Genomic DNA, 16,634 nt, shown 5'->3' on the forward strand with positions numbered 1-16,634 from the left:
TGAAGGGATAGATTTACTATCAAGGGGAGAGGATGCTCTCATGTACTCTCAGGGCAAGGAGAGGCCCTGAAAAGACAATCCGTGAGCAATGTGCGGACCTGTGTGTTTTGTCTGCAGGAGGTATTCCATAACCTGTCTATAACTGGGTCTCGCAGGGAGGTATAGTTAGTAGGTGTTGAGGCTGGTCAGCCTGTGGCCAGCAAAGTATAGCCATTTTGTTCTGTGGCTCAGTGTTCCTGGGCATTATTGTCCTAGAGGGCTGTACGTAAGATCCAGAAAAGTTATATTTATGACCCTCAGCTGAAAGAGTTTTGTTACAATTAGTTATTATGATTGAACAAAAACATAGCACAAGTCCTGAAAATGACTCCATCCCAATTTCTTCATCATCCAACTAATTTTAATATAGAACAAAGACAACATGAGTAAACACAAAATGCAACTTTGAAATGATAATTTCATTTATTAAAGGTAAATACTTAATCAAAACCTGTACAACCACTGTAATACTGCACTTACTGCACTTTTACTGCAGTATTACTGCACATTTACTGCAGTTTTTACTGCAGTAAAAGTGCAGTAAGTGCAGTATTACAGTGGTACTGCAGTTTTACTGCACATTTACTGCACTTTTTTTTTTTATACTGCAAACCTACAGTTGTACTTCAATGTACTGCAGCTTTATTGCATTTGTACTTCCATACAAAAATAACTGCTGTAAAACTGCAGTACAGTGAAGTACAAATGCAGTCAAACTGCAGTAAATGTGCAGTAATACTGCAGTAAAAGTGCAGTATTGCAGTTTTTTCATGTCCAAAAAAATGCAGTATTAGTCAGAAAAACTGCAGTAATTTTTTTGTAAGGGACTAGAATTTCTTTAGATCGCTCCATCATGTTGTCAGGAACTATGGGGTTTTAACCAGCTACCCTGTCTCTGGTAGTTAGTATACCTAACCATTAGGTGGCTTAGGGTGCAATATAAGATACCTACCTGCCTGCTTCTACATCACCTCTGGGTCGCTATAGCAATCAAGGGCCTATAAATACCTGGATATACTCCTAGCTCCTTGCTAGAGCATTATGTTACATACTGCTGCAGGTAAAATAATAATTTAATTTAGCAGGCTTCCTTTAGCCTGAGTAATTTGTTTGCTCTGGTACAGAGGAAAAATGCCTGCAGCTGTGAGTTTTGCATTTGTTAAGGATCTGAGTGCAATTTGATAAAGGTTGAAGTTCCGAAAGAGAGAAGGAAGAAAAAGGAATGAAATATGTGGTAGAGGAGGTGCTAATGGAGATACGTGGCCTGAATCTTAATGATATTTACTGCCTGTAGGACACAAATTCATACGTATGGCCGTTATGCAGGGCCGGACTGACCCACCGGGATACTGGGAAATTTACCGGTGGGACAAAGTCTCAGTCTGCAGGTATGGGCACACCTTATAAAGGGAACAGAAGCTGAAGCTAAGGGCAGGACTGGAATCTGAGAATGAGAAGTTCAGGACAGAGCATAAGGAAGTCCAGTAATGGATTGTAGCGAGACAGGGGAACTGTAGAGAAACAGGGGAAACCAGAGATATGCAGGTCCGCGGCCTGGATGGGATGTGACACTCTTACAGACGATCCCGATAAAAATCCTTGCTGCTTTCTTTAAATCACTTTGCTCCATGTTCATTAAATTTACATGGGCCCAGAAACAACCCAGATTGGCAATGGCTTTGCTGGATAAACACAAATCACAGGGCGGCTTGGGACTTACTTGCATCTACACATATTACTGGGCTTGCCATCTCCTGAGAGTGCTGGAGTGGACCCATAAAAACACACAAATTATGGATAGGGCTTGAGACGCATTCAATTACTACACTACTAAGTAGCCTATCCTGGCTATGACCACATCACGCCAGAGCCAGGGCGAAAGAACATCCACTGGTGTCGGCAACTACAGCGGTGGTTCATGCAACATACAGAAAGTTGGGTGTGTCACTATACCCGTCTCCACTCACACCGTTGAGCCAATCCAGACTTCCCCCCATGGCAAAATAAAGAAGACTTTCTCGGCACCTCTACAGTTGCCCCCCATACACTCAACAACTTCCAATACCACCAACTTTTTTGGGGGGGAAACTCCCACAAAAACATAATCTCACAAGACAACTCTATTTTAAAATCTTTGTATGGGGGAGGGCATCCCACCTCACGGGATCTCGTGGCTCTATAGGCTCCTTACTACTGAAACTAATGCCCCATAACCCCCCCCTTTGTGGGCAAATAGGAAACTGCGTTAAAGCTGTCTCCCTCAGCTCCACAGTGGGAAAAAATCTTTAAATTAACTTATAAAGGCTCCGTTAACAATAAGATGTCTTTAATTTTACGGATCGCCCGCCGCTGTTTCTTCTGGCCTGTGCCTAGTCTACCACACACCCCTCCTGACTGGAGCATATAAAAAAAAAATCGCTGATTAAAAATCTGCTTAATGATGCCAAAGCTCTGATCTCACTACATTGGGGAACCACTACACTTCCCTAGTTCTGGGAGTGGGTGATGCGTGTGGAGAGGACAAGAATCATGGAGGAAATGATTCTTAAGGCTGAGGACCAAACCGTCAAATACAACCACAAATGGTTCTATTGGATGCAGTTTGTCGAGGAGCCCAGACCCAAACATAATTAGCTGATTCTGTTTCTGTGGGCATGGCAACTTTGGTGTCTTGGCGACTAATCACAGCCTCGGTGTCGTACAGACTGCTCACTCCCCCTACCTTCCCCCAACACCATCCCAATCTATCCCTGCCCTTCCTTTACCTCTTAGTCCCCCCTCCCTATAGGATCTTTCAATTTTACCCTGATGGTTTACTTTTCAACTTATTTATAGTTCATTGTTATGATGATCGAATGTTGCGTTTTTCATACCTAATTGTGATATTATTTTTTCATTTGAGTCTGCTGCAACATTTTTATATTTTTCGTTTTTATTTTCCATTGGTTTTTTATTCCCCTGTACCCCCAGCTCGGGTAAAAAATCCAGGGAGACCAATTTTAATTGATGTTTTAAAAGGTTTAATGTTCATCTGATGAATGTATATGTTTCACCAGATAGTGGAAACATATTTCTTTCTTTGCCACAGATTCTTTCCTTCTAATAATGGGAGGCGGTTTCAGTTATGTATTACTTGGCCATAATTGAAGTGGAGAGGATGAGAGCCAGAAAGTAGATAGGTCTTCCCATCAGCTTAAAACTGTTATTATTGATTTTGAATTAAAGGTTTTGTATAACTAAAATCTACTGATCCTGGTCTAATGGCCAGGTCAGCTCCCACGTCAATTTTATGTCCTCCTCTACTGGTTTTGTCTTCAGGATGTTTTTTTCCAGAAGATAATATATTCTCAGACCATAGGCCTTTAAAAACTACCTATAGTGAATCCACTATTAGTGAATCCAAAACTAAGATTGGTCTGTTGAAACTTAATTTATTGTTGCTAGAGGGCGAACAAGTCACCAATAATTTTAAGGTCTCAAATGGGCGATCGTGAATCCAGAAAGGCACAAGTCAGAACTTTTTGGACTGGAAGGAGGAAGATAAAAGAAAAAAAAATAGTTTTAAAGATCTTAAAGTGTGCTTACCAACGCTTTTTAAACTGAAAGAGACTGGTGTAAGCAGTACTAATGAACTGATTTATTAAGTTCCCCTCACCTGGGAATTCTCTCTGACAGCCGGGAAGGTCTGCGCGAAGGACGCAGACAACCCCCGCTGCTAACCGCACCTCCTTCCGGCTGCGAATCGCGTAGACGTCTACACACTGCCCGGACAACACACCAGGAGTCAGACGCACCGGTACATTTATTTTTTTCGGGGTGGGTTAAATGGGGGGCATAAGGCATTTCTGTAGGCAGAGTGCTCTATGAAATGCCTTTTAACCCCCTTAATGCCCCTCTGCCTCCAGAAATGCCTTTTAACCCTCTATACGCCACTCTGTCTCCTGAAATGCCTTATACCTCCCTATATGCCACTCTGCCCCATAATATGCCTTGGCTGGGCACCCTGTGGAGATAATCCTGTCTGGTTCACAGAGGGCATAGTGGGGCAGGAGGCTATTCTGGCCTGCTCAATAGTTCCAGAGGGAAAACCTGTATGTCCCGGTACTGGACCTGGAGGTGTAGGCAGCAGGGGGGCAGCTTCTGGGTCGGAGCAAAACGAAAAAGGGGTATTACATAAAAACTGGGTACATAGGGGGTCCACGGACAACAAATGGTTCCAACACTTGGGGAAACTACACCGAATGCATATAAGGAATGTTTAGCAATATTTTTCCTTCCCGGTATTAGCGAACGGGTGGTTGAGCCAGCATAATATCCACAGTTGTGTACCCGAGGGGACGAGTCCGTCACACCCGGCATTCTACTGGGCTTGCGCACAGCATGGCTGTCTTTCAGTTGTTTAAAATGTAAAACCTGAACCAGAGCCCATTGCCAAACCTGTATTTTGTGGACATGTTGTTATTTTTTTATCCTTCTATCTTCTCATCTATTATTCTTCATTGACACAAACATATATTCTACTGGGCTTGCGTACAGTCTGGATGTCTTTCAGTTCTTTAAAATGTAAAACCTGTTCCTGAGTAGTTTAAGACAGTTGCCCATTTGCGCTAGTACCAGCCAAACTTGTAATTTATGAATATGTTCATTTGCTTTATTATCTTTCTATCATACCACCTATTATTCTTCGTTGATAAATAAATCATGGTTATAAAACCAGACATTCTACTGGGTTTGCATACCATGTGACTGTCTTTATTTGAATAAAATTTTAAACCTGTTCCTGAGTAGTTTAAGACAGTTGCCCATTTATGCTAGTGCCATCCAAACTTGTAATTTGTGGACAAGTTAATGTTTTATTTTCTTTCTATCATATCATATCATCTATTATTCTTCATTGATTAATACATGGTGACAAAACAAGGCATTCTATTGGGTTTGCATTCAATGTGGCTGTATTTTAGTTTAAAACCTGTTCCTGAGTAGTTAAGAGCCACTGTGTATCTAAAAGGTCCTTGACAGTGAAACCAAAGGGAATGGTCCCCTGAAGATCATAATGAATTACCATTAAATTGGGTTTCACAGACTCTGAAGATCCCAAACACCTTCAAGGTTTCTGCAACTATACCTTTGTAATATAATATGCAGATTGAAATAGAGTAAATAACCCAATACCTTTACATTTCTTCTCACTGATTTCTGGGCCTAGAAAGTTTTGTTCCTTTGAAGGGATCTACACATTCAGGAGGATGTTTTATCTCTGGAGAAGTAAAAATTAAATAGTTCAATGTATTCTTACAGTAAGTAAAGTGCAATGAAATGGATGACCAAACACACACCGACACCCAAACACACACACACCAGGACAGGATCTACCACACCGACACCCAAACACACACACACCAGGACAGGATCTGCCACACCAAAACCCAAACACACACACCAGGGCAGGCTCTGCCATACCAACACCCACGTCAAGATGGGCTAAGCCACAACAAGGCTCAAAGGTGAAAGCACATTTCACCAATTCTGGAATTGATCAACGCCTATGTAAACACCAGCTTTGCTTGTGATGAAAACTGAAGGCATTGGTGACATCAGCAAACCCACAATATGCGCCATGAGAAGCAGCTGCAAGAAGAGGGTGTGGTGAGACCTCAGCCTTCTTGAGGAGAATGTGACTGATTCCCAGAGACTGGTAGGGCACAGACATCCACTGCACCATCCTACCCTAGAACACTTTGGGGCTTTCCATTCAAGAGGCATGCCAAAGCAACATTCAAATAAGATGAAACAATTGCTTGGTCAGGTTATCTCTGTTGTAGGTGCTTCCTTTACCATAATTGAGGGGGAGCCCTTCATGCAGCTGCTATAGGCTCTCCCCACTACTGCCTCCCCTGTTGCACCTGTGGTCCTATTTGGAAGACAAGACAGGACCACTGTAGCCGATGAAGACAGAGGCACATCGGGTGAAAGGAGGAGTGGCACTGCAGCAGAAGAGCAGGGATATAGATCCCTCCTACTCCCTGCTGTGGTTATGGTTATATGTGAGCAGCACACCTCAGCTCATATTTTGGCAGCTCTTAGGAAACATTAGGGACTGTGTGTGTTTGCATTGTGCATGTGCCTTTTGCCAGTGACTGCCTGGCCAGGCCCAGTATCTGTGCCATACTACTGCTGCTGCACCTCTTTGATGGTCCTTACTAGGGCTGCAACTAATGGTTATTTTCATAATAGATTAGTTGGCCAATTATTTTTTTTATTATTAATTAATCGGATAAAAAGACAATATGCAAAGTTTTAATTTATTTTAAATAATTTAATGAACAAACTGGGTGTTAGAAACAAACAGCAGAATAAAAAACTTAAAATATTATACATTAACATGTGTCATTGTACTCTGTGCACACAATACTGTCTATCACAATGGCTCTGAAAAAAATCATCTTATATTCGATCAAATCGATTCAACTAATCGATAATGAAAATTGTTGACAATAATTTTCTTTATTGATTAATATAGATTTTATTGATTAGCAGCCCTAGTCCTTAGTCTAGAGGAACCTTTCTTTTTAAATTTCTATAATACTGTGGAACTTCAGTAATGCTCCATGGGGTGCATGTGCCTATCATCTTCCAGTGTCTGCCTGCCAAGGCACAGTGCCCAACTACTACTGCTGCTGCACCTCTTTAAACCATCCTTACTCTGGGGGAACCTATTTTATAAATTTCTATAATATTGTGGTGGGGATTCAGTCCTGCTCCACGGGGCTGCATCTGCTGCTGCCTGTCTGCCCAGGCCCAGTGGCCTACTACTACTACCACTGTTGCTGCTGCACCCCTTATTAGCAGTTCATACTCTGCGGGACCTTTTTTTAAATCAAGTCCAGAAGGTGTCAAGGACCCACAGGAATTTTGTCAGAGCCGATTAGCCAGGAACTAATTTTTTTCCCCGAAAACAAATGTGCCAAAAGCGTCGAAGCGTTATTGCTCACTGTGCACAAGTCTACTTATTACGCTTAAAAAGCTAAAAGTGTTTTACTCTAGGTCTGATACCTGTATGTACTATTTCTATAGCCCAGGTAGAGTAATTCAAAATGCTTGGCCACTAGAAATTTATGTTGAGGTACCCCTTGGGCATTTATATATCTTTTTTTTTTACATCTTAATAGCTGTGCATTGGAACAATGTTAGCCTGTGATTATATTATGGAGCAAATGAACACATTTCTGCTTACCTGCATAAATAAACAAATAAGTAATACACGTTAGGCATGTATACTAGTAATTAATTATGTAAATAATTAGTAGCAGATGTGCTAGTTTCCAAGGAACCACCTGTGAATCAAGTCTGGGAGCTTGCTGCTCAAATGCAAGTCTCAGGAGACTATGGAAACGTTAGTTAAAAAATTGAATCTAGGTATATATACCTAGATTCAATTTTTTAACTGACGTTTCCTTTTTAAAATGTATAAAGTATATTTTGGTATTTAAGAGTTGAGAAACAATATGCAACATAAAAAAATATAATTAATGGTAACATATTTTTTCTAGGAGCGTTTATGATTCCCTTTCTTATTCTATTGGTTTTGGAAGGCATCCCGTTGCTACACCTCGAATTTGCCATCGGACAACGCCTAAGAAAAGGCAGTGTGGGGGTGTGGAGTGCAATCCATCCTGCCTTAAAGGGAATTGGTAAGGCTTTTTCAATATTAATACTAATTGTTATTCACCTGATGTAAAATATAAGTGCAACCATTATATAAGTGGGACCATTTATTCAAGCTACATATGGTGAAACCATTCCTTTTTTCCCTTGGTGTGTGTGTAATTATATATATTTACATACATTGTCCAAAGTAACTGTACAGTTCTAGGAGTCTAGATTTATACCTGGGTGCAAGCCAAGGCCCATATAAAAAGAACAGATTTTTTTTATGAGTGTTTATTCAGTTTTAGTGGACATCAAAACAAAAACTTGATGCTTCAGCCATTAAAATATCAGAGTAAAGAGAGCACACCAAGGTTTTTTTTAGACAAGGGGCTTTAATCAAGAGATATTATTCTATGCATTTGTTTAACCAGCCAACACACAGGAGATACAGTAATTTCTCTGCTAATGAAAAAGGCTATAACTGGTCCTTGAAGCATGCAGACTAAAATAGCTGCTTGCTACCATGGCAACAGATGCTGTGGTATAAGGAGATTAAACTAGCAGAATGCTGCTAATTTTTAAGATAAGATTTATTTTGGCTGGCATGCTTGAAGAAAAACTTGATCCCAGCTACCATGCAGGGATCGTGAGGTCTTGAAAAAAAAAAAAGATGTAGAGTCCCCTTTCAAAAAATTTCCTTAATGACTTTCTTTCAGGATAAGCACAATGCAATTGACCTTTTTTACACATAGCTATGAAGTTTGTATTTCCTCTGCAAACTCCAGGGTTACCAGTGATCTTCACAAACCAGTGAGGAATAATTATGTAACAAGAAGTTAAGATTATTTCTGCTACTGCTAGTGTGTGTCTGTATAGTCTATGTAACCAGGCTAATACTTATTAGCTTATGTGTGAATGCTCCGGGTTTGACCAGGAGTCTCTGAGAAGCCCTGTATCATCAGTTTTCTAGGTCAGCTTCTTCATTGTCTGGGCTGTCTGGGGCTAACTCTGCTCTATGCATAACTAAGTAGGAGAAGTAGGAGACCACTAGGTGTAATCATATATTTAATGTGTATTTATCAGCATTCCCCTCAACTCCAAAGCCACTGTCATCATATTTTATTGGGCTTTATAGGCATATAAAAGAAAATCCAAAATAGTATTAAAGAAGACAATCAAAAGCATCTACAGCAGCCACATCAGTTACTCAACAACTGTCTGACAACACCCTATTTCTGATAATTTTGGAGCAAATATCAAAAGGGTTTGTAGTTGGAATATTGAACAAACACCCCATAAACCACCAATAAAAGTATATATTTCTTGGAAGCAGACCACTTAGTCTATGTTTCTAGGAGCATTTGAACACTTGTCATATAGCCATTTGTCCTACAATCACTGCCAAAGAAAAACTCCTTGGTGTCAGGAGGTAAAGGTCTGTACGAGTGGACCAATTCCCGCTCCTGTTAACCCCTGCGATGCTGTGTAGACAAGGTAGGCTAGAAGTGGAAGGGACCAGGGAGATTAGTTAAGGGATATTAACGAAGATGATTCTTCGTGTTGTGCGTCTTCCTCTTTTTTTGCTGCCGCCATGTTCGTTTCTTTGAGTTCGTTTTCATGTTCGCCGAATACAAATGCACAAGTCTAGTAATTTCCTATGATTTTCCACCAACATTTCTGTGTTGCTTATGAATTTTTGCATGGGTTATTTGCTGTGGCAGAAAAAATCAGCAAACTTGTTCAGCTGCATCTCGAGATTAAGAAAATTGGTTTTGTGGAAGTTACAGGGCAGTAAATTGTTGAGAGCTTGGAATATTTTTGTAGGTAATATGCTAATTCCAAATACCCTCAATTTTCCCCTTGTTTTACTTGGCCTATGACTTGGTTGCAGGACCCCACAAGATAACAAGAGAACAAAGCAGAAAATGTAAAAAAGATTTCATAGTAAACTCTTATATGGCAATTCATAAAACAATTGTCAATGCAGAGTCATTTTTGAGTGTATGGCGCCAGAGGCTACAGTGTCAAACATCTACAAATCCCTAAATGGTCCTCGGCTACTGTAGTAGTTGTCTACCCAGAGGTGGTGGTCCTTATTTAGAAAGGGCAACATTATGTCCCATGTAGATTTAGCTCACTGTTTTTCCCTTCATAGATTCAGTGTGTATCCTGTACTGCTTTCACAATTTAGAATAATTTGACCCCAATTTGACCTCTTAAAAGGGATTTATTGCCTCTGACAGGGCCACTCCAAAAGAAAGATTTTTTAAGCCATTCTCTACTAGATTTACTTTGATGTTCAGGCTCATTGTCCTGCTGGATCACGCAACTTCTACTGCCCTTCAGCTGGCGGAAAGCCATCTTGATATTATCCTGTATGATACCTTGATAAAATTGGGAAAATTATTATCCCCTCAATAATGGCAAGCTGTCCAGGCACAGAAGCAGCAAAGCAGCCTCAAATCATGATTGGGATGATGTTTTCATGTCGGTATGTGGTGCCATTTTTACACTATACGAGATAACGCATCAGCCGCTATATTCTGCGTACCCGGCTGTCACAAACTGGGTGAACAAGTCTGATAGGAGCCCAGGTGCAGGGGATACAAGGGGCTCCGTCTGTACCCCACGATACATGATGGCTTGGGGTTGTTACAGACAGGCGCAGGAAATAAATCACAGACAAAATATGCTGATAAGAGCTGTATTGCAGATGATGGTACTACAACATATACTGATAGAAAAAGTCTCTTGGCTGGAAGCTCTCTGGATGGGGCACACACACGGCAGGAAGCCCTCTGGATGGGGCACACACACGGCAGGAAGCCCTCTGGATGGGGCACACACACGGCAGGAAGCCCTCTGGATGGGGCACACACACGGCAGGAAGCCCTCTGGATGGGGCACACACACGGCAGGAAGCCCTCTGGATGGGGCACACACACGGCAGGAGGCCCTCTGAATGGGGCACACGGCAGGAGGCCCTCTGGATGGGGTACACACACGGCAGGAGGCCCTCTGGATGGGGAACACACACGGCAGGAGGCCCTCTGGATGGGGAACACACACGGCAGGAGGCCCTCTGGATGGGGAACACACACAGCAGGAGGCCCCCTGGATGGGGGGCACACACACACACGACAGGAAGCCCCCTGGATGGGGCACACACACACACACACACACGACAGGAAGCCCCCTGGATGGGGCACACACACACACACACGACAGGAAGCCCTCTGGATGGGGCACACACACGACAGGAAGCCCTCTGGATGGGGGTCACACAGCAGGTTGCCCACTTGCAAGGCACTCGACTTGGGAGTCCGGATGCAGGGCACTCGTCTTGGAGTCCACTAGTAGGGCGCTGGCTGCAACTCAGGAACAATACAGGAACCAAAACTGAAAATGGAAAATGAGCAGCACAGAGATTAAACAATTCCAGACTGCAAAGGGTGGACGTTACAACGGCACATGCGAACATCTAATAAAGAATTTATGATATAACGATAACCAAGTAAGTTTACGCATAAACCCCATAATGTGAACTGAGGATGACCTTCCTCTATTGACAATCTCTGCTGTGGCCATGTTATCCGTGAAAAAGGTGACTGTATCACCTGTCCACTTGCTGCCCCAGACAGTCGCTGCAACCACAATGGGATAGATTTCGAACCGGGCCGAGGTGTTGTGAAAGCGGGGAATCTCAAGCATCTGAGAAGGCCACTTCTCGGCTAACCACTGAACCTGGCAAATAGCTCAAAACCCTAGGGACGGCATCGGTAAAAACCATCGGGGAAGAAAGACTGGGTTGGGAAATAAACATACTTAAGGAACCTGGCCCACATACGCAGGTCGGACCTAGCTGACTGATCTATGACCACTGCCTCCTCAGAACTTTGGGACGCCGACAGCAGAGACAGGAGATGAGCCTGCCTTGAGGAATTATCTGCATTGCAAAATTAAGATGACCTAAAAGGGATTGCAATTGAAGTTTGGAACAAGTATCAAATCTCATGAAACTCTGGATTATATCCTGAATTCTCTGGAGTTTCACACTAGGCATGCTGGCCTCCATCCTATTAGAATCCAGCACTATCCCCAGAAATTCTAAAGTGGTAACTGGCCCTGCCGTTTTATGTTGGGCTACCAGGATAAGAAGCTCTTCGAATAATTCCAATAACTTCCGTAGACTGCAAGGGGATACATTGGGGGCCTCAACCGTTAAGAAATCATCCAAGTAATGAATAACTACAGGGCAACGGGAAAAATTCAGCAGGAGCCAAGCCAACATTTCAGCTAAGGTGTCGAAAAGTTTCGGACCACTTCTAGAACCAAAAACTAATCGGGTTGCGAAGTAGTAAGTCCCACCCCATTTAATCCCATGAAGATGCCACAAATCTGGATGAATCGGTAGTCATTTGAACGCATCTGTTATATCCGGCTTGGATAACCATGCGCCTCAGAACTCCTCGGCCGGAATGAGGGAACTAATGCTAGGACACGCCGAGGAATAAGGGGCAGACAAAATCCACAATGAGTCTCTTTTCATTGGAGAATTTGCTCACAGCAATACCCACCGGGCTAACCCTCCAAACCGGAAAGGGAGGGGAATGAAAGGGGCCGATGATAAACCCTTTAGCCAGTTCTTGGGACAGCAGAAAATTCACTGCCTCTGGGTCCGATAAGGCTGACCTGAGGTCTGTTCTAGGCACGTGCGCGCCCTCACCAAACTTTGTGTTCCTCGTCACAAACGTGCGATTGATGTCACGTCTATGGGAGTGGCGATCACTAGTGGGAAGTTTAAAAACTGAGCACTGAGACTCATTCAGTGCTCAGTTATTGTGCCGTGTAGTACCCGTTCCTTGTGTTTTCCTTGCTGACCTTATCGTGTACCAGACCCTGGCTATCCTGACGTGCTCTCTCATGTACCAGACCCTGGCTATCCTGACGTGCGCTCTCGTGTACCAGACCCTGGCTATCCTGACGTGCTCTCTTGTGTACCAGACCCTGGCTATCCTGACGTGATCTCTCGTGTACCAGACCCTGGCTATTCTGATGTGTTCTCTCTTGTACCAGACCCTGGCTACCCTGTCGCATCCTATATTTGAGGTGTGCTCCTGCTGTTACCTGCATTCTGGGTTTCCACCTTTGATTTCTGGCGTCGTATCTGCCGCCTCACATAATAACTGAACCCAATGGAACCCGCTGGCTTATTAGAGGAAATCACGGCTCTGACTCAACATATGGCTGTGATGAACCAATCTTTGCAAGAAATGCAATGCATCTAATCGTTTTACCACCCTATTGGTTATAATAGATCAATTTACTAAGATGGCGCATTTCCTTCCTTTTGATCATCTCCCCTCAGCCATGGAGACAGCACGTTCCTTTGTTAAAGACGTTTTTCGACTCCATGGGTTACCAGAGGACATTGTTTCTGACCATGGATCCCAGTTCACTTCACATTTCTGGAAGGCTTTCTGCGAGCAATTACACATCCAACGCTCTCTGTCGACAGCTTTCCATCCACAGAGTAATGGTCAGACAGAACGAACTAATCAAACAGTAGAACAATATCTTCGTCGTTACACCACGTATCTGCAAGACGACTGGAATCATTACCTACCTTTGGCAGATATTGCCTATAATAATCATTTTCACCATTCTATTAAAATGTCACCTTTTTATACTACCTACAGATTTCACCCATCTATGTTGCCTGCATCACCGCTTCCCAGTTCAGTCCCATCAGTCACCGAACATGTCAAGAACCTTACCAAAACCTACCATTCATCCAGTATTTCATGTCTCCTTGGTTAAACCGTGGACAGCCAACCCCTTCCCTGGTCGTTGACCTACTCCTCCTCCTCCTATCCTCGTCAACAACAACGCAGAGTACGAGGTCGAAGACATTCTGGATTCCCATCTTTATTGGAGACGTTTACAGTATCTCCATGGAAAGTATGGAAAGGATATGACCCTGAGGAAGACTCCTGGGAGTTTGCTTGCGAGGTCCACGCTCCTCGTCTTGTGTCCTCTTTTCACCATCACCATCCACCATTATTGCGCCACGTAGTACCCGTTCCTTGTGTTTTCCTTTCTGCCCTTATCGTGTACCAGACCCTGGCTATCCTGACGTGCTCTCTCGTGTACCAGACCCTGGCTACCCTGTTGCATCCTATATTTGAGGTGTGCGCCTGCTGTTACCTGCATTCTGGGTTTCCACCTGTGATTTCTGGCGTCTTCCCTGCCACCTCACAACTACTCCTGTATGGAAACCAAACGCCAAGCCCTGAACCAGAAAATTCGCTAAATCGGGGGAGGGATGGAAATGCAACTTACTCAAAAGGCCCTCTGCATTGATAGGGGATAGTCATTGTTTCAAGCGCTAAAGTATACAAGAATATATAGCTCCAAAAAAATGTAAATACTACTCAAAAGAATAAGTGGATGCTGCGAGCACTAGAGGTATACCCCCTATACCCAAAAAATAAATAAATATATAAAGTGTCGCGCAAAAAGAAAAAAAAAAAAAAATACAAAAAAAAAAAAAATCCACAATTTAAAGATATAAAATTCAAAGATATAAAACACAACTTTGGTGAATTTTATATCTTTAAATTGTGGTTTGTTTTTGTTTTTTTTCTTTTTGCGCGACACTTTATATATTTATTGTTTAGGGAATAAAGACCCAGGGCACATGGTCTGGGGGTGGGCCCTATAACATTTTGTGCAAATGTGGAGAAGCCTACACTGACTGAAATGGCAACCAGTGGAGTTGAAATTGTTGCAGATCTGGGACCTGCCTAGAAATGAGATGGGTCTACCCAATTTATTGTGGGTTTTGGAGAGTGTTAGCCCCGGACAAGAGGGGGCAGACGGAGCGGCCGAGCTGGTGGAGAGCGGGCTTTCGGTAGCTTGACAAAAGTTAGCTGCGTGGGCCGTGGACTGGCAAATATGACACACTGGGGTTTTGAGACCTGCAAAATGCCTGCAAAACAATTCTGTGTCTACTCGACTCCAGTCAGTCGCATAGTTAAGCTGGGCGAGCGCTGCAGTTGCTTTAGCGGAAAACGACCTGTGATAATCGTAAAAAGCATGACCCCCATATTTATAACCTAATTCCACCACTTTATATAAATATTGATCAAGCTCTTCTCTTCTGGACGGGAATGTTGAACACAAGACACCCCTATAAATGCTAAAGACGAGGACAAATTCCGGGACAGACAACTTTTTGGCCAGTCTGGGGTCTTTAGCTGTAAGCACTACTGAAACTTCGCCACAGGAAAAGGCTTTATTTTCCGCCAGGTTACGGGAGCTTATTGTCACGGACTGGGTCCAAACAGATGACTGAAAGGACCCACTGCGCCCGAAGATTGTATGCAGGAGTCACAGTGCAGTAGTGGAGATGGACAGGGCCTGGTTGCAGGGCGACCACACTCACCCAGGTGTTGTGCAGCCAAACACCAGCGCCCTGATATGGCAGCGGATGAAGTCCAGAATGAAGTGAAGTGATATCCTGCAGCAGGCATGAAGCATATCACTAGAATCACGTGCAGGATGCTGCAGGCTGGGAGAATGGAAGCTAAGCAAAGGGTATAGCAGAAACATAACAAGCAAGGGAGAGGGAGACCAGGCACGAAACATAACCAGACAAGACATACATGTTACAGGGCACGACAGTGAACAGACAAGGAATAAACATTACTAGACAAGATATACATGATACAGGGCATAACAAAGGACAGGGAACAAGGCAAGGAACACAGGGGAAGGAGTGAGGAGCCGGAATCCTCGGACGCTTCTCCTTTAAGCAAGGATAGGCCATATGAACTAGGACAAAGGGAGAGGAGAGAGGAACCAGAATCCTCAGATGATACAAGGGAGAAGGGCAAAGGTACATAAGAGACACACAAACATGAATACAGAAACTAGCCTAAGACTATATGATAACAATTGGAGATTCCGTCACATCATATGGCCATAGTATGCTTAGCCCACCACTACGCCAAAGTACTCCAATGACGGTGGGTCATAACGCTAATCCCTGCTGACAGTGGTACGAAACAAACCAAACATGTAATCAAAACACATAGCACTGAGACATACCTTAGACTGGAGACTGAGACAAACAGAACACACAGGTGGGGCACACCTTATAAAGGAAACAGAGCTGAAGCAGAAGCCAGGAATGGAAGATCAGAACAGAGCAAAAGGAAATCCAGGAATGGATCGAAGCAAAACAGGGAAACTGAAACAAGACAGATATGCAGCTCCGCAGCCTGGGCAGAACGTGACACGTATGAGAAGAGAGACCAAGTTAACGTCTTTCCTTTCCAGTATATCCTTCCTAAGATTACCCTGGATAAAATGTGAAGGGGAAATCGTAGGAGAAACGCCAGATGACATACCTGACCCTGAGGTCCCCGGAGGGGGCGGTCCCGAGCTAGGCAGGGCCTGAAAGGGGGGGGAAGGAGGCACGGGACAGTTGCAGACTGCTGGGCTTCTAAATTGGTTAGCCTCTCATGGATTGACGAGACCGATGCCACCAGTGAGGTAAGCATATCTGTCGCAGGCTAGATCTAGGAGGAGGAGACTGGGGAGTTGAAAACAGTAAGAGGAAAAGTTTCGCTTTTCTAGCGGAGGTCGAGAATGCATTGCCCCTCCTAGTTAATTCGGCCGTCAATTTTGGAATTGTCCATGCTCGGAGGGAAGGAGAGGCGGCCACGTCTGACCCTGGCGCAGATGAGCAAGGCATGGAGGACCTGTCCTCTTGATCGGATTGGAGTGACATTCTATGAATACATGGAAAGGAACCTCATTAGATCCCACACACCCAAGAACCTATCTTAACCAACTTCTAGCTAATCGAGCGGGACGAAAATGTAGGGGGGAGGCCTAGCTAACTACCTGTGAGGCACAAACTACTAAGGACATAACCT

At 43.6% G+C, this 16,634-nt stretch overlaps 1 protein-coding gene across 1 annotated transcript in view; it reads left to right on the forward strand.

The window, feature by feature from the left end:
* LOC149274901 (sodium-dependent neutral amino acid transporter B(0)AT1-like) overlaps positions 1-16,634 on the forward strand; it is a 132,834-nt gene that overhangs the window by 27,520 nt on the left and 88,680 nt on the right. Inside the window, exon 2 of the mRNA XM_089505132.1 lies at positions 7,590-7,730. Within this exon, the coding sequence (XP_089361258.1) occupies positions 7,590-7,730 (141 nt within the window). The remainder of the gene's footprint in view (positions 1-7,589; positions 7,731-16,634) is intronic.

This window comes from Sceloporus occidentalis, unplaced genomic scaffold (genome assembly GCF_023333645.1).
Source record: "Sceloporus occidentalis isolate IW3139 unplaced genomic scaffold, rSceOcc1.0.p SCAF_312, whole genome shotgun sequence".
NCBI classification, from domain to species: domain Eukaryota; kingdom Metazoa; phylum Chordata; class Lepidosauria; order Squamata; family Phrynosomatidae; genus Sceloporus; species Sceloporus occidentalis.